The sequence below is a fragment of the Strix uralensis genome, chromosome 2 (genome assembly GCF_047716275.1).
Source record: "Strix uralensis isolate ZFMK-TIS-50842 chromosome 2, bStrUra1, whole genome shotgun sequence".
Taxonomy (NCBI): domain Eukaryota; kingdom Metazoa; phylum Chordata; class Aves; order Strigiformes; family Strigidae; genus Strix; species Strix uralensis.
In genome coordinates, this window is record NC_133973.1 from 77,699,651 (window position 1) to 77,723,443 (window position 23,793).

The 23,793-nt window shown below is 38.7% G+C and overlaps 1 protein-coding gene across 5 annotated transcripts in view; it reads right to left on the reverse strand.

Moving 5' to 3' along the window:
* Positions 1 to 23,793, reverse strand: part of PCCA (propionyl-CoA carboxylase subunit alpha) — a 288,817-nt gene that overhangs the window by 74,279 nt on the left and 190,745 nt on the right. For all 5 annotated transcript variants that reach the window (XM_074859347.1, XM_074859348.1, XM_074859350.1 and 2 more), the window contains one exon: positions 1,133 to 1,231. In XM_074859347.1, coding sequence (XP_074715448.1) covers positions 1,133 to 1,231 — 99 coding nt within the window. The remainder of the gene's footprint in view (positions 1 to 1,132; positions 1,232 to 23,793) is intronic.

Genomic DNA, 23,793 nt, shown 5'->3' on the forward strand with positions numbered 1-23,793 from the left:
ATACTTTATAAAATAGCACCAAAATGGATGAGTATTAAAATATAAAAATACAGTTTTAAATAAAAAATTATTTTACATATACAGAAGCCCCAAAGCTGGCATTAGCCTTCCAATAAACCTAAAAACTTAACTCCAGAATTTACTTGGGCACATAATGAAAATTTCACTCTCAGTAAATACTAACCTTTAAAGATACAGTATTTTTTATCTTCAAGTTGCAGTCTTTTAAATTCAGTCAAAGCAAAAATATTTCTAGATGGGTAATTTACCAGGAATGAAAATGAAGAAATAAATTTACACATTTCACTGTAAATTATCAGAACTCTGACCACTGTACCACTGATAAATGTCTAGGAAATAGATAATGTTGTACGTAGAAAAATACTTTCAATAGCTCCAGAAGTGTTTTTTTTTTTCTCTTCCTTTCACTATTACCAGGATCAATAGATATTTATAAATAAATTATTTATCAACAAATATATAAATGCTGACTAGCAATACCTTCAGAAAATTTACAAGGCAGTTAAATGTTCACCTTTCTGTTTGGAGTTGGTTTCAAACACATTAGTGGTCAGAAGGAAAGAATATACACTAAAGAATAAATTACATTAATCTTTTTAGTTCTCTTTTCTTAGAGCCACACAAGTTTGTGATGTTTTCTACTCAAATCATGAACTAGTATTTTACGAAAGTATATAAAAAGCCATGTTACATGGGAGATGCACTGTTCTGTGATTTTTCAAACTGCAAAGACCCAAAAGTGGAAAAATGACATGAATCAAACATGAGGAAGAGTGTCATTTTACTGGGTTTTGGTTGCGTTTAGGTTTTGGTGTTTTTTTACAGTAATCCATTCTTTACTTCTTAAGTAATTAAGAAACTATACCTCCTATAGCCATTAAGCAAAATAAGCAACTTTTCTTTAAAAGAAAGATTTAAAACTCTAGATAAGTAGCTCTGAGACAAGTTCACTCCACTCTGGATGTATTCAAAGTAGAAAGATTATGTTAGTTGCACAACATCACATAATTTTTATGATGCAGCAAGTTTAGACCCCATGTATCAGTATTATTTGTATACCCAAAGGCTTCTGGTTATCTCAGATCTACAACTGAAGGGTTGGTGAGTTTACCTGTATAGTCCTCTGAGTGCCATCAACGGTGACAGACAATAAGGGTGAAGCCAGGTTCCACTCGCTGGTCACGTTTAGTTTCATCCCATCAACTTCCACCTGTTGTGACACCAAACAAGGCTGTTACTATGAAGACAGACAGAAAACTGATCTCAAGTTCATTACTGCATACAAAGCAGCAACCATTTTAAAACAGATGGCTCCCAAACAACCTGTCATGTTTACTGCTTCTGCCATAAAAGACAAGGTCCAACAACAGAGTCTTCCAGCTATCTCTGGGGAGAGGTGAAGGACCTGTGAACAGCTGCCTCTGAGTAGCAAGGTTTCAAGTGATTTCCAGCAAGTAACAAACAGCCATCCAACTTTTAAACCTATCTGGACATGCTACATTTACTGCAATTAGACAAGTAATGCATATAAATTCCAGTGACACCTTGCAACCCACACAACAGGGCTTGCATATAATATTCTCTCCAAGGACCAAGGAAGAACTTTTCCTACGCTTCTAATGAAGGGTTTTGCATTGTTATCTTAATTAATATGAGGCAGTAATTAATTCTTCAGTGTTTTGCCTCAAAGTCTAGAAAAACTTTGCAAATTCTGTCATATTTTCTTCCAATATACAGCTGATCAGAGGAATACAATTTCTGACTTGAATGCCGATATGTTTATCCAGAAATAATTTTTTTTTAAATCATCCCATAATCTTTACACAAAAATATTTCTAGGTGAAGAGCAAAAATTCTGAGTTCTGAAGAAAGTGTAGATCAGAGTAGCTGTAATGACACTTCTGCCATTCTTCTGTTGTATAATACTGTTTAAAAACACACATCACACATTCAACACTAAGGGTCTCAGGAGAAGAGCTGGATTATGAAAAAAAGTAAATTACTATACATGGACTAATATAATTAATTATTAATATTTGTGGCATTTTTTGAACACTCATCATGCTATCCAAGGTAGGTAAATATTATTTCAGTTATATATTTTACTATAAACAGAAGAAAAACCATGGTTGGCTGATTTCCTTCCTCTCTCAAAATCTCCAAAGTATTTTCAATCAGACAATATTGATAATGACACAAATATTGCATACATTCCCAGTAAACTAGAAGAAAATTACTGCATTTAAAATAAAAGCTGACCCCACATTTTGTGAAACAAAACTTATAAAGCCTACTCTTTTAGATCTCAGACTAATCATTATTTCATCTTATAATAAGAACAGGCAACTGTAATCTCAGTGTAACTTAAAAGAAATCCATAACAGAGAAGTGCAGAGCAGCAATGTCTAATTTGATAAATTTTTTTCAGTTAAGAAAAAACTCAGGCTTAATAAACCCTCTAATTTATAGACTTTAGTTTAAAACACAAAACCTGTCTTTTAGTGATACAACCTACTCAATTTCTACAGGCTTTAACTATAAATAAAGTTACATGTAAAGAACATGAAGAAAAACAAGTCATTTATAATGGTTCACCAATAGGCCAGATTAGCTGGCATGCTTCAGGTACTTTACACTGCTTCAGTGATGCAAACCAGCCATAAACCTGGTTTGAGTTAAACCAGACCTGCAGCTGGTTTGCATTGCCAGAGCACTGCAAAGCAGCTGGAACACGCCAGTGAACCTAGCCTGCTCTCAGCAAACCTGAATCAGCAAATACTGTCTTTATTGAGAAAAGCAGAAACATCTGAAAAACACTTTCCAAATGGAGAAAAGCAAATCCAGTGCTCTGTCTCATCTCTCTTTGATTACCAATTGAACTTTGGTAAGGCAATTATTTTAAAAGCTGTCTGTCACTATCGCTATAACCAAAGAAAGACTGTCTGCACTGGAGTCTGGGTCTGAAAACATCATTTACCATGTTTCTCCAGAGGAGGAGAGATGGTATAAAAGCATATCAGGCCACTGGCCACGAAAAAAACTTCAACCGTACACTGTTGCACTGTAGGATTTACATGTGGCCTCACAAAAAATCTGTGGCTGATATCTATAGTCCTACTGAATGGTGTTCCAGTGGCAAGATGCAAGTCAATACCTCCACAACAAACTCAATTTAATCATTAGCTCTTTTGTCACTGTACAGATGAACAGAAGAAAGGTAAACCAAGTGTGTCACAGAGCTAAATGACCTGTTTAAAATCCCTTGCAAGGGTCTACACAAGTCTAGCCATCATCAATTCTGGATTACATTAGTATCAAAAAATTTCTGGTGGAAATGACCCTGAAAGAAGAGATACAAGCAGTCAGATGGTAGGTGTAAACAAATCATGGCACTCTACGAACACTATGGTTGCTTATGTGCAATAGAAAGAACAGCAGACAGCATGTTGCCTCTTACTATGTTTTCCCTGTTCAAGAAAGAATAAAGGGCCAGGGTAGGGAGGAAGTGTTATTTGAACTAAAGCACAGCCCAGTAAACTGCAGCAGTCTTCTCACAGAATGGAGTTACAGACTCAGCTGCTTTCACCTGGGGCTCACCACAATATGTACAACTGGGGAAGATGATGTGAAGCCACAAGGATCACAAGGAAGTTGGCTATCTCTGCTCCAATAGGTAGGATGACAAAGCCAGGAGGTCAAGCCATCAGAGAAAATGAACAAGGACTGAGGGTAAGAGATTTACCATGTAGTGAGCATGTTACTTTCACTACAAAGGAGAGGAAAGCAGAAAACCAAAAATCAGATGGTGGCTAAAATTAAACGACTGCTTTAACTAATAAAGCAAATCTTCCTTCTGCAGCTCAGCAGCCAACTGCCTAGCAAGGTTAGTTGGTGGAGGTAGAGGAATAGATAAGACGTTAGAAGAACCTGTCAGAAGTTTGCCTTTGCCTTCGTTCCTCCTCCAGCAACGGATATGATAACAGAACCTAACAAATACTGCAATAAAACCAGGGCCTTTTTGCTTTAGTCGGGGGGGGGGGGGGGGGGGGGAATATGAAGTGGGACACAGGGACGACTAATTAAGAGTTACATTGACTATTTCCTGTTTTATTTTGTTTCTGTGCTCATAAGACAGCCAGGAACAAATTATCACTCAATGGATACTAACACTTAAAGTGGGAGAAGAAATCACTCACGCAGTGAGCCACATTGTGTTTTACACCACAGCTATATAGTCTAACTTTATCATGAACTACTCAGGTTCCACGTGTATGCACGTGCGCGTATGCATGCATATACTCATGGTGTTGTGTTGCATGGGGGAATTACTCTATAGTAACTATGGTTGTTTGAACCATTGCTACACTATATCAGTGTGGCATGGTGGCGGTGGATTTTTATTTTAAATAGGATTGTTTGTCCCTGTCTAAGGGCATAAAAGATAAAAGAAGTCATGGTCCTCCTTTACAATTATTTCCAATTCAAAAGCTATTGTAAATGAGGTCTCAGAAAGAAGAATGACAAGTCCAAGACACGATGCTAGAAGAAGGTCAACAGCTTACTCTACTGTCACAACTTTGCAGACTTTCGCTGGCATGCACCTGAACTACATAAGTAGCAGCCCCTTCACCTCTTGTGGACTGAGTTCCTGATGTTCAGCATGATAGGTACCAGCTAACCAATAGTGCAAAGAGCTGCAAAGCATAATCTGCATTCAGTTTCCTTTAGAGAACATAATTTGGCATTCTATATGCATGTCAGGCAATTAAAGGAGGCAGCACAAGCCTGAGTGTTACAGCCCTGTTAATTTACTAACGCAGAGTCTCGCATACATCTGGCACATGTCACTTCTTTTCTCCTGGAAATGAAGGTGGTTTTCCAGGAGACTGGAGGGCAGCTCAAGCATTTGTTTCCTGCCTGATGCTTCAAAACATTATGCCTGAAGTTCCTCATGCCAGCCTTGAGTCTGATTAATTTAAGTCTGCTGGCTTAATCCCATGGTTCAAATTTTGCCTCCCAGCATTGTGTTTAACTCAACTTTAACTTGATGCTTTTGGTTTAACTCCTGGCCTCGATAGTCCTGGCCCTAACTACTGGGTTATGCCACCCCTACCCCGATTCCTTACACGCCTTAATTCTACCTCTTGTTATAGCAGAACTGATGGCATGCCCTAGTCAATCAGATCAACCAAATGAAAAGTCATCCTCTGCAGACCTGCCTTGCTGAAATCAAGGCAGCTGCCCATGAAGATGTTACCTTTCAGCAAAACAAACATCACTATTCACAGGAGATTTATGAATATTCAGTGTCATAGACTCCAATCCCTTCAACTGGCATGCATTTAGCTGTAAATCTAAGGCACATCCAGTGGGCAGCAAGGACTCTACAAACTGAAACCTTAAAATCATCCTGCAAGAAGAGACAATGGTTACAAGCATTGCTGTTGTATACATGAGGCGGCATCCATGTCTGAGGACTTTACTCAAGCCTACACCAAGTAAAGATGTCCTCTTCTCTGAGAAAAGTAACTGTCTCGGGCAGAAGCCTCTTCATCTCCATTACTGCTAAACACCACCACCCATGCCAAAATAGCAAGGAGATTCTTTTCATTTTTATGAGTCAGGTAAAGGTTAGGTATTGCTTCTTGTGCAGAAGAGGAGGCAAGCAGAGGACTTACAGCACAGTGTGGCAATAGAAGGTCCAGCTATAGGCAGCAGTATTCAGTAACAGTTAGTCTGCAGTGATCTCAGACTAAGCCAAATTGATTTGGACAAAGCAGCTTTTGGTTCTCAGTTTTCACAAAATTCCTGAAATTTTCATCTAATCCACTGTCCAGCTAATGGAGAAGTACATGGAATGGAAAAGGCAAGTAAAAACTGTCCTATGCCAAAGCTATCATCCCTTGTCTTTTGCAGTCTCATGTATCCTTAGGAATGAAAGCAAAGTCTTTATGGGGCTGATGAGGCTAAGGCTTCCTTTAGAAGCACGATGCACAAAACCCCAGGCATTTTGTAAAATATTTTGCTAGTCCTCAATGTAAAAAAAACTCCTTCCCAGTCAGCAGGAGAGCTCAAACACTATCTTGCATCTCTTTGTACATTCTCAAAGCTAATAGCCACAACACACTTCCTTATCATGAAAATTATCAGTCACCTGGAGAATGTAAGCACTTGTCATTTGCAGTTTTCTTGGCAATAATTGGGTCGTGCTATACAATTTTCTCCAACTCCCCCACATTGTCTTTAAGTACTTTGAATAGAAAGGCAGTCGTATCTGCCACATTACGAAACAGCATCAACCAAATAGTACTTCTCATGTTGTCGTTCACAAATGCAAAGAAACCCATAAAGATATGCCATGCAGGCAGTTCTTATTAGTTAAGCTCCTTCTTGTATATGCTTTTTCTCCTGTTCTTTGGACTGTATTTGCCAGTGTCCCAGGGTCTGATTACCCATAAAGCATTTGACATTTTTCAGGATCATGTCCTGGAAGAGGTGACAGAGTGTACTCTTGTCAAGTTTACAGATGGTACAAAACTGGGGCAAACACTCTAGGGCAGGGCTGCCATCCAGGGAGGCCTAGACAGGAAAGAGGAAGGGGCTAATGGAAACTTTGTGAAATTCAAGATAAATTGTTATGTCCAGCATGTGGGAAGTAAGAGCCCATTGCAATGATATAGGCTGGAACCTGACTGGCTGGGGAGTAGCTATGTGGAAAAGGACTTGGAGATGTAGGCAGATATGTCAGCTGGACATGAGTGAGTGAGCAGTATGCGCTGGCAGCAAAAGCAGCTAACAGTGTCCTGTGCTCTGTTGACAAAAGTGCAATCTACTGATAGAGGGAAGTGATTAGCCCCTTCTACTCAAAACTCAGACCACATCTAGATACTGCATCCACAAGACAGACATTGACTTTGTTTAGTTATACAAAGTTCCCATTAGCCCGTTCCTCTTGCCTGTCTAGGTCCCACTGGGTGGCAGCATTGCCCTTGACTGTATTGAGCAGTTTTAAGTCTTCTGTAAATTCTATGACCATGCACTCCCATTGCCTCCTTCAGGTCATTGATAAGGTTGTTGAACAGGACTGGTCACAATACAGACTCTAGGTGACCTCTGAGTAGAGTACAACCCATTAACCATGACCCACTGAGCCTAAATCCATGTGGTTGTGCAAGATGATGCCAAAACACTTGCCGTAGTCAAGGTAAAGGACATTCACTGCTCTCCCCTAGTCCACAAATCCTGTACACATTTATCATAGAAGGCTGTCAGGTTGATCAGTCCTCAGTAAATCCATGCTGACTATTCCCTATCACCTTCTTTATGTGCCCAGAAATGTGCTCCAAGACGGCTCACTTTATGAATTTCCCAGGGACTGGAGTGAGGCTGACAAGGTTGTAGTTTCACAGGGCTTGCTTTTGGCCTTTTCTGAAGACTGGTGCAACATTTGCTTTTCTCCAGTAATGAGGCACCTCCCTTAACCTTCATGACCTTTCAAAGGTATAGAGTACAGTCTTGCTACCACAACAGTCAGCTCTCTCAGCATTCTTGGATGCAGTCTGTCTGGTCCCAGGGATTTCCATGCATTAGAACTCTCTCAGCTGTTGACTTGATCTTGATCTGCATCTGCCTCCTCCCTGAACTCTTTCACTAATAGTGGAGTCCTGAGAGTCCTTGCGGTGAAGACTGAAGCAAAGAAGTCATTACGTGTCATGGGCTTATCTGTGTCGGTTGTTATCAAATCACTTGTGACCCCTTTATTGATGCAGCATTTCCCCTTTTCAGGTATTTATTACTAATGCAGTGGTAGAAGCTCTTCTTGTTCCTCCTAGCAATGCTTGCAACTCTCAAGGTAAGCTTTGGCTTTCCTAACACCAACCCTCCATGCTCGGACAGTTTTTCTAAATTCCTCCTTTGTATCCTGTCCCTGCTTCCACTTCTCAAATACTGCCTTTTTTGCACTGGAGCTCTGTAATTACATCTGTTCTTAAAGAAACTGTTCTCCTGACAAAGGTGCTTATTTTCCTGAGTATTCTTGCACTTAGAGGATGCTGTCCATAAAGACCTGCCAGCTTTTCTGAGCTCTTTTTGTCCTTCAGAGCTGTCTCTCATGGAACTTTCCTTAACTGCTAAATAAATAAAGAATAAGCTGAAGTCCTCTGGCCTGAAGTCCAGGGCCCGTATCCTGCTAATCTTGTTCTGCTCTCCCTTCAGGATCCTGAACACCAACCATTTATTTCATGGTTGTCACAGCAAGGGCTTTCACTGATTATCACATCTTCAACCAGTTCTTCCTTGACACTGAACAGCAGATCCAGCTTGGTCAACACGAGTTCACCTACCCAGTACTCGTATCGACCACTTATCCCAGACACCCTTCAGAAATCTTCCTCCTTGCATCCCACCATGTTGCCCTTCCAGCAAATATCAGGGTCCCCTATGAGGATCACATTCTGTGACACGGAGATTTCCTCCAGTTGTTCTGCAGAAGTCTTAGTCTACTTCCTCACCTAGATCAGGTGGGTCTGTAACATACTCCCACCATGCTATTTTTTTTTTTTTTTTAATTGTTCAAGTCAATAGCCTTCACCTGCCCAAGTGATTGCATAGTCTGGATACTTGGCTTTTAGCTTCTCCCAAAACCCACGGCAAATCTATGAACACAGACAGTCTTCTCTGCACTCTGGTGAAGGATCCTCCTGGCCCCCTAGCACTCACAGGTATATCTACTTCTTAAGCTCTGCCCAGTCATACCTGCAACATAACGTACTTGCTGGTGCCGGTCCTTGTGCTAGCTGTGGTGCATGCACACACTAGCTCGTATCTGAAGACACTGATGGGACTAACATCTGCACCAGCAACACACACCAGTCCCTTTGCTGTCATCACCACCCTGGCCTGCACATAACACTCCACTAAAACCCCCATTTTACGGGCACAGTTAATACAGGCTTTTTCAGGGAAATCTACATAGATACTACTTTCAAGACGACTGGCCTCATCTCAATGAAAAAAGAATCAAAGTTGAAAATGCCATAAAAAGGGAGGCTTCTTCCTTTTGTTTCCATAGATAACTATTTTTTGTGTTTTTTTCTGAGCACTTCACATGAAGAAACTTGGAAGATGGATGCTTCCTTTAGCACACTAAAATGTCTTCAAAGTTTTGCTTATCGCAATTAGCAATGGTCTAAAAACCTGCAAGATTAGCTGCCAAAAAAGTGCAGGAGAAAGCAAATAGGACAGAGAGACCCTGTGGCCAACAGCACAGTGTATCGACAAACTCATAAAAATTTCATAAAGAGAAGTTCCTTTAAGCCTGAAACAGTGGCTTTCAAGTAAAAACTGAATTCACTGATGCTTATATGACAGCAACTTCTTTGATTCAAATTAACCAGTTGTTTTAGCGTGCATTTTCAGCTTGTAGTTATTGACAATATATTCACATCAGATTAATAGACTGACCTTTTTTCTTCTTTTCTTGAAGTGACTGTAAGGTTAGCTTTTTGGACTTTTGAAGTGGTTGGCCAGATGCTTTCAAAAGGAAGTAAAGGTATGTGAGTTTCAATCTCATTAAAAAGGCCTTTTTTTTTTTTTAAACAAACTTTCCTTTTGTTCATATCAGCACTTACTTTTTAAAAGACCCCAAGAGAGAGTTCCAGTCTATAGATCACTTGTCCCACAGAAAGCTCTGTTAACTATTTATAGATAACGTCCTTTTGTACCAAACTAGATCAAGCAATTTATTCAGTGCATGACTGCAGGAGAGAAATTCATTTGCTCTAAGTGTCATCAAGGCAGCCTTTTACCTGCTATGAACAAGACCAGAAGATCTGAATTGCTGGGCTTTTACTTCAAATGCACATTTTGACATTGTGTGGGGTGCCATAATTTCTTTCAAGTTTTCAAAGTATTAAGCACATTCATAGGATGGGTAGTCCTTAGTCACAAGAAGAGAAAATAGCCCATAACCACTAGAATAAAGCAAACACATGTGCACACATTCAAATTATCTCTCTTTTCTTTAAAGTAGCACTTATAGATGCAAATTAGCATAAGCTGCTTTGGTATATCTTACTTTAGAAATGGGAGCATGCCAGCCTAGAGACCAAGGAGAGGACCACACAACAGACATCAGCTCCTCAGCTTAACAACAGAATCAGAACAAAACAAGAAAAGTGATAGCCTTCATCACCTCTAATCAGCAAGGGCCTTCTTCAAGCATTCACCAGGGAAGTTTCTCTCTGTAAAACCTAGTAGAGAGGCTGTACGCAACAAAAACACTCCACTGTGGCAAATGCTTTATTGCTTTGTTTTACTGCTTCAGTTTTCTTTGTGGAGTCACTACTAAGATGACATCTCATATTTGTAACCTGCCTGAGCCTACTAAAGTTTTTTAAAAGAAAAAAAAAAAAAGTTAAAAATAAACCAAGAAAACAAATCAGCTATTAAAAATCACTGACGTTGCTGGCAACAGCTTCAGACTCAAAAAGCACAGCTGGTTTGGGGAATATGGGTGTCTATTGCTATAGGCCAGTGTGGAAGAGAAGAAAACACTAATATGCCTTTCTTTCTTTCTCCAGTTACTCTACAGAGACAAATGCCCTGGCTACCTAACTAAATGTGTTCCAGCCTGGCTACTGGTATTGCTCCTAGATGGATGAAAAATGGTTCAGGTGGTTCAAACAGTATTGCTACTATCATGTGCATACAGGACATTTTTAAAGCTTCATGGCACTCCAACTTTCCTTGGACAATAGGATAATGTGTTCTGGATATCACAGAATCACAGAATCATTCAGGTTGGAAAAGACCCTTGGGATCATCGAGTCCAACCATCAGCCCTGCTCTACAAAGTTCTCCCCTACACCCTATCCCCCAACATCTCATCTAAACGACCCTTAAACACATCCAGGCATGGTGACTCCACCACCTCCCTGGGCAGCCTGTTCCACTGTCTGACCACTCTTTCTGTGAAAAATTTTTTCCTAATGTCCAGTCTGAACCTTCCCTGTTGCAGTTTAAAGCCATTGCCTCTTGTTCTATCACTAATTACCTGTGAGAAGAGACCAGCACCAACCTCTCTACAACGTCCTCGTGTTCTATCTTGAAAAGGGGTCTAGCATAGAGACCAATGACAGAATCTGGGTCATTAAGAGTATTATGCTGGGAGTTAAAAAATACGTTAGTAAAATAAATAGAGATAAGGTAGACACTGCTAGTTTAGTAGCTTCTGAGCCATGATTCATACCTATATAGTGAAATCACTAAGCAAGCCTGATTCCTAAATGACTTTCAGCTGCATAGTTTCCATTCTTTCACTTGAGAGGCATACAGGGATCCCAAGCCCCATCCCACTTCACAGTATAAATTCTCAAAGAGTAGAATGACATTATCATACTGAAGTGCCACTACAAACCACGACAGACTAAAATTCACACTACTATTTTAGACAAAGAACACATTTTGGAATAGTTGTGGGGGTTTTTTAAGCATTCATCTAATACATACATTCATTTAGTGAAAGTTATGCAATAAGGATACACAAGCTAAGAACAGATTTTTTTTTTTTTTTTTTTTTAAATAGAGAGACCACATAACCAGAAGCTGGATCTCAAGCTTGCAGTCAAGAACTAATTAATTCCTGCCTTGACTGCCAATGTGCTGCTGACAAGTCACACATAACTCTCAAGTCTCTAATTCTTCTTAATTGGGAAAGAGGGGTGGGAACTAATACTGGCTGTCAAGGAACTCCCAGTACCACTACCTAGATATCCATTTGGAAAAATATCAGAGAATATAAATTAGGAATATTATTTTTAAGATAAAACTTTTTTTAAAGAAAAAGAAAAAAGACAGGCAGACCAACACATGCACACACATCCCCAACATTTAAAAAAAAAAAAAAAATAGTTTCAACTGGTTTCCTTTCTATCTCCTTTCTAAACTGACAATTATGCACTAGGTAGACTTCCATATCTGGTCTAAACAAAGTATACTACAGCAATTTGAAGAGCATTCGAAATCATGAGGACCATATCCATCAACTCAGAAGTGTTTTATTTCACACACCATTTACAACTTGATACAGAGATCCAACAAAATCAGCAGGCTCCAAAATGGCTAATGAGAAAGAAAAGCATCACTTTATTTGGAAGTTGTACTCTACCTCAGCCTAGTTATAGGTTGGATGCTCACACTGGACATTCTGCCACTGACTTCAATTACTTCTCCCATGTACTACCACGGCAGCAATGCTATCTTCTCTTCAAATTAGTAAACAGCTAGAATAAGCAACAGTTAAAAAAAAAAAGTGTCTTTGATTTGACATTGTGTAGTGACAAGAAGAAAGTACAGTGGGCAACTGGGTATGGATTTCATCCAGCAGTTCCAACCTGCTGCTCTCAGCTGTCACAACAGGATATAGGTCAACACTAGTCCTTTGGATATCCCCAGCCCAAGGTTATTCATCACTTAAACTAAAAGCTTTACATGCAAAATATCTGCTGTTGTGTATCTTCTCCAAACTGCCCCAGATGCTCCAGGACAATAAGCATTTCACAGAATCAAACCTGATTCTTTTTAAAGCCAAACCTATTTTGATATCATCTGCAATCCAATGTACGTCCCTCAATCAAATAGCCAAAGGGAACACTTCTGTGTGCTGTATCAATCCACTGATTTTAGGAAAAAAATGAAATGGTAACAGCTAGACTAGCTATATGGTTTCCCAAGCATAAGAAAAATAGTGGTTGTAGGGGACCTTTCTTACAGCCAGAAGATAAAATAGCTACTTTCATTTTTGAAATAAAAATAAACATTGAGGAAGAGAAGACAAGATACAATAAAAAAACCCCACCCTGTAAACCTATTCCCATTGTTTGGTTAGTTTCCAAGTTTAATAACTTTTAAAATCAAAGCAAGTGTTTTAACTGATGTCTTTCAAGAAGTTGGTCAGAAGTAATACCATCATCAGATGCTTACCAAATCCCTTCCATCATTCCCTGCTCCCCAACCACATACTTGAATCATCTCTCTTGGGCATGTTTGACCAGCACCAAGACAACAATACTCATTTCTCTCAAAACACAACAGTCATCTTGCAAGGAAAAGAAAGAACCATAAGGAATTACCAGGAGTAATAGTGGGCATATTCCCTCTTTAGAAACCCCTCCTCTAGCTTTTAAAATAAGCCCAGAAAAGGGAGTAAGAATGTCACCCCTCTAGAAGTGTCAGCGATAAATAGAAAAGGGAAGAACACAGGCCAGTGCACAAGGCATAAGGATGGAAAGCTGATGCAGCAGGGAGAAGATGAGATATCAGCAGAGTCATAAGCCACTTACACAAAAGAGGAAATGATTAAAATGTTTTGAAGCATTTCCATAAGAACAAATCAAGTCATGTAGCAATGCAAAAAAATGTTTACATCTAAATCTATTTACCTTAGCAGCTAATGGGACTGCATTGTTTATGTTAACAGACTACCATTAATTCACTCAAAAGACATAACAGTACTGTTTGTGAATAGACACCTCTTCAAATTCACTATTTCCTCATGATTCCAGCTACTCATATTTAAATAGGTGACAGTGGCTTACTACTTCTACCAGGGTAAACTCAAATTCACAGTGCTAACAGAACCAGTTAAATAAGAATATTTCCTTCAAAAATGCCATACAAATTAAATTCAAGTTCTTTATGTTTTGAGTTGAACCATCTTAATTACATTTTTAGCACATAAAAGTTGATATGGAAACTGTTCCACAAGTTGTTTGGAACATTCAGTTTTCCGATCTACGTAAATGTAGGGGAAAAAGTGCAGTGCACACCCTGAAATAATTTGGCATTAGAGACAGATTACCTACATCCTTTAGCATTAAACAAAGAATTTCCTCAGCAGAGAAACCTCATGAAGTAATTACAGTATGGTAACTACAAAACTGCAGTCAGCACCTGCTAAACAAGCTCTTTATTTTAATCATCTATAAATATTCAGACTTCGGGCAAATCAAAAATATACATCTTTGTAACAGTTGTCAACAAGAACAGAACAAGTTTTACACTGTCCTAAATAAAACATGCAATTGCCACACATTAAGCTGCATATTTACTACAACACTGAAATTCTGGACATACAAATTAGATATCAGTTAGATAGTAGATAAGAAGAAAACACACCAAGAATACAAAACAATCACAAGATCTGCTTGTCAGGCAGCAACAAAAGGGGCATCCTGACACTACAGTTTCTATTGCTTTTTATAGACTTCTTTTATTGAAGGTTTTGTCACAAAAGGCTCATCTTTCATAGAATTGTACTGTGGTGCTATATCTAAACACATTTTGGGACCTTTCAGAAACTCCCATTAATATTTCTTAACCTATTTTTTTAGCCACCTTTTTCAGAAGACAGAATCTTTCAGTCTAATAGCCATCATTTCATTTTCTCCAATGTAGCCACAAAACACCAGTGAAATTACAAAGATGGGAAAATGCAGGAAGTTTAACTGCGGATTGTAACACTTCCATATTCAAAGTCCTAGCAGTCCTCAGACATACTAACATTTTCCTACTTTTCCCTAACACTTTTAAACAAGGGCCCAATTCCTGAGCCCAGTAAACCTCGCTAGGCTCTGTCTAACGTGCATTGCAGAAAACATTCTACATAGCAGACAAGGACCCTCATACACTCATATAAAGATTCCACTACCCCAGTCACTTAACATGGTCCCCACGCTAGAACACAAAGAGATGCTCCAGCCAGGGATCAAAGAACAGGAAAATCTCCGTAAGAGAAATTCCTTCTCCTCTTAAGAGACAGAAGAGCTCAATGCAAGGAATGCAATGCCTCTAAACTAATTCTGCTCCTGTTTTCACAGTAAACTCTCTGCCAGGGACATCCCTGCTCTTAAAGAAATAAGTCAGTCCAAATCATCCAACCAGATACTACAAAGACAATATATGCATACAGTGTAGAAACAACTGGAGCTTACTTCCAGTGACATGTTATGGGGGAGCAATGAGCTGATGATCTTACTTTCTTTTAAGAAGCGTGAAATTCATTCTCTCTTCACTGAGAAGCAGGATTTAATTTTAACGATAAAACAGCAAGAAGTAGCTGGAAGGTCACAGAGACTTGAAGGTACCAGACAAAGGATCACATTAAAGATTTTGCTCTGTACAAGCTTTAATTCAGAAAATAAGAGGAAAATACAACTGTGCAAGGCATTCTTTGGAGAACCAGGGCTTTGAGCAGAATGCACCTAAAATGCAAAGAATCAATATAGCTTATGTGGGATATTTAGGAGATGGTCAATGAAACAAAGCAAAGCCAAATCAAAAATGTTAAGATTTTCCTATATCTTTAAAGAGCTTGAGAGGTTCTATGCAAGTACATCAACAGGAAAATGTAATACAGTACCAGTGCAAAAGTAGGTAAAATGAAAAATGAAGTAGTAAACAAAAAGTGTTTAAAAGCTGAAGAACATTTTCAAAAAAATTCCAAGAGCAAGTTAGAAACATCAGGGGAAAATCCCCAGTAAAGTTAAAACACCAAACAAATAATTATTTGGGATTCAATGAAAAGCCAAAATAGCTAGTGTAACCCCAGTTCAAAAAGGCAAAGGACATGATCTCAGAGCAGGGAAATCATAGTCCCTGTCTATAGAGGGGCCCTACCTAGAAAACCCCATTAACAGAGCTAACTTCACACATTAAAAATCAAACATATCATAAGTGCTAGGGAGAGGACTGTGAGAGCCTGGTACAATCACGTATCCATAATTCAAGACCTCATTATTCAAAAGGTGGTGATGAATCAAGGACAGCACAGAAAGAGCAAGAAGGACTGAAGGTGGACTTGAATATACTGTTATGAAAAACAGCAAAAAGTTGAAAGGGTCAGCAATCAAATTATTAGCAACAGACCTACATAATACACACCATCACACATGCTTCCCTCTCAACATCACCATGTCCAATTCTTTGACTTACAGATAAACTTTGGAAAACAGAGGACAGGCAGAAATAACAACAACAATTTTTAAATCTCCTACAGATGTAATTGTTACAGCTCTTGACTGGTGTGAGTAATAGGGTAGAATTCAGGAAAAAAATTAGGATAAGTCAGGAAGAATCTTTTAAGTCAATGAACAAGAAACTTTCCTTGGAACAAACGCCACCCCCGCTTCACTGGTCAGGGCTTCCCCTACTACCTGTGGGATAAAGACTCAAGGAATAAGGTAGCACCGTCCCTTCAGATTTTTCTCCACTGACTTTCCAAAGCACAAGGATACAGATATTTTGCAGCACTACTGCTGCTCTGTGAGGGACTGGGATGACCCTAAGATCCAAGAGCCAGGGTTTAGGGTCCTTTACCCTCTACATGAGGTGGGATGCAGCAAAGAAGAGTCAGGAAACATAGCAACACCCCAGTCCTAATTCTTCCCAAATTGCTCCTCATAAGGGAGCTGTGCATCAGCCTGACACACAGTTTTGGAAGATAAGCTTTCCTTAATCCTAAAACATTATTAACAGCATTTAGCATGCTTAAAAACAGATATAATTTTGCCATAACAATAATCTCATTTTATCTTGTATTTTAGGAACTTCCAGAGTAGCTTGCAGAACTTCCCATTGCACGTTATCAGCTGTACCAAGTAATGAGCTGCGTCTGTAAACACTCTTTTAAGCAAGCTAGTTAACCTGGTGTTGCATGTACAAAGGGTCAGCAGATGTGGATGGATGATCTGGCTGGCTTCAAATATTTCAAATAAAATTGTTATCCAGAGCTAAACAATCTTGAATAATGCTAGCGTGGTATTTTAACTTCCAAAAGAATTCAATAAGCTTTGTGAATGCCATTGATAGAACAGCACATGACACTACAAGAGCTATTAGGAAGCTACTTCTTGGAAATGAATGATAGCACAAATCATGGACAAGCCCTAGTTTTCATACAACCATTAAATAAGTGTCATTTTCAACTTGCTACTACTTGCACCTCCCGTAACAATTATTCTCAATTTCTTTTCATCTGTCCCATAAAAAATGATTGCTTCTGCTTTACTTAATCCTCCACTTACATCAACCCTATTGTTCGTTTCCTTCCCTTTCATCTTCTCCACATTAATTCCCCACATTGCTTTTGATCTAGCTTTTTGTTTCCTTTTTTCCCCTACAGATTCTTCCTGATGAAGAATTTACAGCCATAATGTTCATGTGACATGCATGGTGATATTTTATTGATTTGCTACTCTATTAGTTCTGTATAATGAATAGCATTATACAAAACGCAAGATGGATTGTCTATGCCTATATCTTGAATCTTAAAAATCAATCTAACTGAACTTGAAAAATGCTCCATTTTATCAGTAAATATTCATATTTAGTTATAATTGGAGCAGCATATGCAAGGAGCAGCCAGAAAAAACAAACATTTCCTCCTCACAGTCCAAAGAATTACTCTGTGCCATAGTGGAAAGCCAAGTAAACAGAATAATTGTGACTTTCACTGCTGCTAAATAAGAAATAGAAAACTTCTCCAAGAATTGTTCTGTGTGGCTGTAATAAATGCCCACAGAAACAAGCTAACCTACATTATTCATCCCCCTCCAGAAAGGATGGTCCTTTTAGAACTGGAAAGATTGCAAGAAGTAGAGCAGCTGATATAAACTCTAAGTTATATTTTAAATAGATTCTGTATTTAATTTTTAAGAAAAAAATGGCTTTTAGTTCAGGCAATTCTTAAAACTTAATGTTGAACAAGTGCAAATTTTATGTTCATAAATTAACAGCAATACTCAAATATATAAATCCCTCAAAAATGGTTTTATTTACCATACTATACTATACCTACTGCAAGATCATATAAACTAAGCTAAATTTTGTGTTTACTCAGTTGTGTCAAAACCAGTTACTAGATAAAACCTCTGAGCAGTCCCAGAAGTAGAAGCCAGGGCCAAGGCTTCTTTTCTTCCAGCCTCACAGCCCCACGGCCAGTCTGCAACTATGTTCCTCCTCAGGCATACAGTCTCTGGCCTCATGAATCTTGTATTCCTTGCTGCACCAGTAGGGCTTCAACAAAAGAAGGGATTTAATCACTCCGCACTACACGAGACTGGCAGAGGGGACAGTGACTGCTAGCTCCCACACTGAACTCAACGCTAGCCATGTCTGTTACTCCACAGGTGGCAGTGCCAGTGTATGGCCTTCAAAGGAGGCAGGTGCAGAAACACCCGATCCACTGTGCGTCAGCAGCAATAGGTAGGAAAGGGATGCCAACGCTTCAGCCCAGGCAAGATCCTGGAAACTCCAGGCATGTGCATGTATCAACCCTCTACACAGTTTTAACCCAAGGGAAAAAAAAAAAAAAAAAAAAAAAATCAGCACCTGAAGTATTTCAGATACATTAAATGTTAATCCAGGATTTTGATGAAGGCACTCCAGGAATTAAAGATCAGCATACCACCTGCATACAACACTGAGTTCTTCTACAGACCAAGGCTGGTTCTTTGGTACGCACAGTGAATCATTTGTCATGTTTATCATTACACGGTCACCTAAGATTAAGGCAATACTGGACAAGTTTAGAGAACTAAGCTCAACCGTCCTCACTCCGGCCCAACTACTGGCTGAGGACAGTCAAATGCTCTTTCTTTAAGGTAAACTGAAAAACACTTCACTAATGGAAAGAGATCCAAAATACAGGTTTTAGATCTCCTCACCTTTTCTTTTACCTGCTAGGGTTACTTTCACAAAAACAGAGCTTTTGCACTTGGCCACACCCATCACCGCTCCTAGTCCACAAATTGAGCTCCCCCCATAACATGAACACTTTGTGTCTACCTGTACAAGACCATGACTTGGCAGGGGCACCATTTGGTATGATGAACACTGGCTACAGTGTTTTTGCCTAACAGAGTTACTGCCTAACCTCTGGCTCAGCGTTTTGCAGGCATCCTAACAGAAAAGCTCTGGGGAAGGATTGGAGAAGTAGAAGAGGGTAACTTGTACTGGGTAAATTGAAACAATGTCTGTTGTCTTTCTAGTCAGTAGAAGGTAGCATGGAAAACTTAATATGAATCAATAAGCTCAGGGATACTTAAGAAACAACAACAGTAAAAATCCTTCAGCACAGACAACTGAAGTTCACAAAAAAGCCTATTTTTCCTGCTCTTAAGAAAACCCAGGGAACAAAACTTTTCTGTCTACCTATCTACACCAATTTTCAAAGCAATCATACTCATTACTGCCAGCTATGAAGTTTGACACACATACACACCTTTGACAGTTCACAGGTGAAGTATTTAGGAAAGGTCAAAATACCTAGAACAATCAACAAGACCTGCTGTCAAAGCCATAAATGCATAATGAAATGCTAAAATTCTAACACTGATTTTTTTATAACTACAAAATGATAACACAATAAAGGAAAACAGATCTATTTTATGTATTGGTTTTCTCATCAGTCTCCAAAAAATTTTGGCAAATTCCTGAATAATTCTATGAAAACTGAATTCAGACAGGCTCACTCTGCAACAACAAACCTCATGAGCTAGAGCACCCATCATTCGGGTTTACTCTTAACTCCTGTTCTCTACAATGAATGATCTCCACTTTTTCCATAGAAAGAGTTTTAAATCTGAGATTTTTTGAAAAGTTAAGGAGGCCCTCTATTTTGCATTGCAGCACCCATTCACTACAAAAATAATCAAAGCTTGTTAACATACATATAAAATGTAATTATCTAGCTGTGCATTGATCTTCACTGTGGGGAGTTTCCTTGTTATAACCACAACAAAGGTGGTGTCTAATGATAGTAATGACAAGTAGGACTGGGAAAAATGAATATTCAGAATTATATGATTAATGAAAAGAAACTCAGAAAACCCCTGGAGCTTGACGAACTTTCGATCCAAGAAACTGCCAGTTACTGCATTAAGTTTACAGGTCTTCTGTTTGTTAATAATTGCAACATCTGATCATTTTGTAGCTTTGCACATCTCTTTATAGGAATTTAGTATCTTCCTGCCCATGAAGTGGGGATTGTTCAGGCTGAATTATCTTTGACGACATTAAGAATGAGGCCCTGGGTATTGCTATTTTCTGATATAATTTCAGCCACCTCACAATGGAAACTTTTCATATTTTTTTTCTCTGCACAGCCAGATAATGTAAAACAAAGAGAGATCTCTCTTTTCAAATTCTTCAGTTCTTTCAAGGTATCAAGCCATTACACTACTTGCTACTTAGAAAAAAATGACAATATAGATACATTAGTATTAAATTTCATATCAAATATGTGCCAATTTTTATTTCTTCACACATTTTGTTTCCAGACAAAAGACAGCAGAACTGTCTTATAAGTGATAAAAATTGAATATACTATTGTACCGGGTCTGGCTGTAGCCACAACACCAGTGCGCTATCAATACCCTGCCAGCTCCCAACATAAAACACAGCACCATGAGGGCTGCTACAGGGGAAAACCAATTCTGGCTCAGCCAGACCCGGTACAACTATCTACAGACACATATTCTGTATCTGTACTCTTGACCAAGGCATTAGTTCAGTTAAAGCCCAAAATTCCAAAATCCTCCTTACCATTATGTTATGTAGAAAAGAACCTTACGTCTTCAGAAGCAGAGAAATACTGAATAAAGCAGCTCAATTAGGCAGAAAATAGAGGTTTGAAGTACTTTACTCACCTAGTTAACCTAGTTGTCAGTTAGAAGAATGTTAAGATAGAGACATAGCAATAGGAACTCTGGTTTAACTGCTATTACTTTGTTGCTGTGACTTTAACATGTGAGGAAATGGGCACTATTTGGAATTAATCAATTCTTTTATGTAATTCCAAACTCTGTATGTCAAACCACACACCTATTTATTGACCTTTTTTTCTTGAGGTACATCGTGCTTTTATTATAGCCCTAAAAATAAATCAGTTTTATTCCGTTTGTTCATTGTAGAACCTGCACACCCAAACACAGCTGAACTGAGACTTGCATCAACAGGTGTCTGCCAGGACATTAGCTAGAGTAGGTTAGTTCCACTTTAAGCTTAGGCAGTCACAAAACTACAGTAGTAGTCTTCGGAGAAAAATATCTGTGGGTCTTATGAGCTGTTGCCAGAATTACAGCAATTACAGGGATAGCAAAAGACAGTGCCCCTACCATCAAAGAGTAAATTTTTACTCCATTTCCCAGATATCCTATTAGAAATAAAATAGATTTCTTTTATCTTGACAGCAAATGTTTTAACATTAACTTTCACTGTTACGATACCACTTGCAGTGTAGGAGTCTGCCAGCCCTCCATGCCCCTGGAAACAAAGTGCTCACTCTCTCGTCAAGCTTCCAAAGGCTTAAGATTTTCCTGATGCAGGCCCAACACTGTTCCAGTCCCCTTAATCCAGCTTCTTAGTGCAGAGTCCATTTGCCTGGGAGATCTGCCTGCTTCTGGTGTGAATAGTTCATAGACAAAATTCCTCTCCATGAGAAGGTACCATTTGTCCTTCCTTGAAGTGACCTGACCGTGCCATTTACATAGATGCTGCTATGTTGTCAATCACATTAAGAGCATACTTTTCCTTAAAAAAGTTTCTGAGACTTGATAACAACAGTGGTCTCTTCAACCCAAATCAGGTAAAGTTCCCTTTTCTGATCCGGCATGAAGCATGCTCTCCACATAGGGCTGCCTGCTGGCAGGCTCCCTGACACAAAAAGCCGGCAGCTCTTGTTACACATTCACTACGGTTTCAGCCCTAGATGACAAAAAGAATCTCCAATAAACTCACTACAAAGAAATCTAGAAGAGGAAAAAGAGTAGTACTCTGACAGAACCTATGTCTTCCTGTTCCTGGACTCAAGCCAGACCAGAGTAAGGGGTGTCGAGTGCAATGTGCTCTCTGCACTCAACAGGGTCTTTACTTCTATACATGCAGAGTGATGTATGGATACAGGCAGACATCAGAAGAGCTCTTTCAGTGATGAGGATAGATCTTATCTTTGGCATGGAGACAGCATGTACACTACCTACAAACAATTTAAAGTATTATAATGGATTTTCTTTTCATTGTCACTCGGGAATTTGGGGAGAACTGAAAAAGATGGTAACTTAGGCATGCTTTAACTAAGGTAGACATTGTATATACTTTTCAATATGGAATTGAACATTTCCTACACCACCTTGCACATTGAAGCACTTTGGGGAAAAAAACAGTTTGGTTTTGTGAAGAGAAACCTTGGGCAGGCTTTTCCTATGAGGTGAGAAAGACTTTGGTATCATTAGAAACCTTTTACCAATCAGCAACCAATGACCAATTAAAAGGACATTTAAATACTTTCTCATGTGGTTAAAACCACTGATCACCTATTTCCAGTAAAACCGATAACAAAGTTATAAAGCTGCATGTACCATGAAGTTTCAGTAACAACTCAAGAATTTTAGAGCTTTCCATGACTCTAATAAGCCATTTCGTTGCATTAGATCTGATAACTAAACTGTCAACAGCCCACATTTGTAAAAGCCCCATTTCTTCTGTCATGCAACATAATACAGAACAATTTAACAAAACCATATTACCCTTAAATCTACAGAAACAAAAACCTCAAGCACAGAACAATAAAAAAATTTGTCTTATCCCTAGTGTTGCAAAAATCACTTCTTTTAAAGTAAGACATACTCCAACCACCATTAGTCCAACAAATATTTCTTAGCCTTGGATGCATGTAATCAAAATGGAGAGTATCCCTACTATTTTAAATATAGATGCCTTACAGTAGAACAAGGAGAAAAAACATCCTAGTTCTCCACAGTAGACTGCTAATGATAAGGCTTCCATGTAAGGTAAAGGATAGCATGCAACTCAGGGCAGAATTCCTACAGCACTGAAGCTCAAGTTTATCTAAACCCAATAGACTGTTTCCACAAAACATCATTTCCTAGAAAGGCCACAAAGTGCAACCACGGAAAGAATAAAGTGATAACGCAAAAACTCACAGTTCTCCCTGATTGAGAGATTTAAGATACTATGAAACAGTAATAATGCTATGCTTTTTCAATAATGTGCTAAAATATGAATAGGATGCATACATTTATAGAAGTGTGCACTTAAGACACATATACCAAAAATGTATAGATAAAAACACAAGTGTGAATATCCATGTAAAAATCATACAAGAAGCATCAGTGTACAGTATAGCCATAAACAGAATGATCTCTGACATTTTCTTCCAAATCACATCTTTATCATCAGCAGAAAATTAAATTACTTCACATTTAAAAGCCAGACAGTTCCATCATGTCCTAAGGATCACCACATAAGGAAACTATTCATTAAGAGTCCTTGTCTACAGAACCCATTTCATTTCTTCAAATCAAAAGTGCAAGCCAAGATGGCTACTTGCATAGGTAAAGACGACCCACAGGTGTGCACCATAAAGCCATATCAAAGTTCTATGTAGATCTCTCCTTGTGTGTGTTTGCTTTAGCAGAAAATAATGAATACCCTCTTCATTACCAACAAGTGTATGAAAAGCATAATAATAGATAGGCCTTAACTCTGTATTTACAATGTCCTTAAACTTGGGATGTTTTATCTTCATTAATACTCCCTTAAATTATTTGTTTCTAAAAGGAAGTCTACACCAGTTAAATGAATGTGTCTTTACTTTTTTGCTTAAGCCAAACAAATATTTAAAGCCTTCAGTGAAAGAGGATAACAGACTAATACATTATATTGGCATTACAGGAGTCATTCAAAGTATAAAGG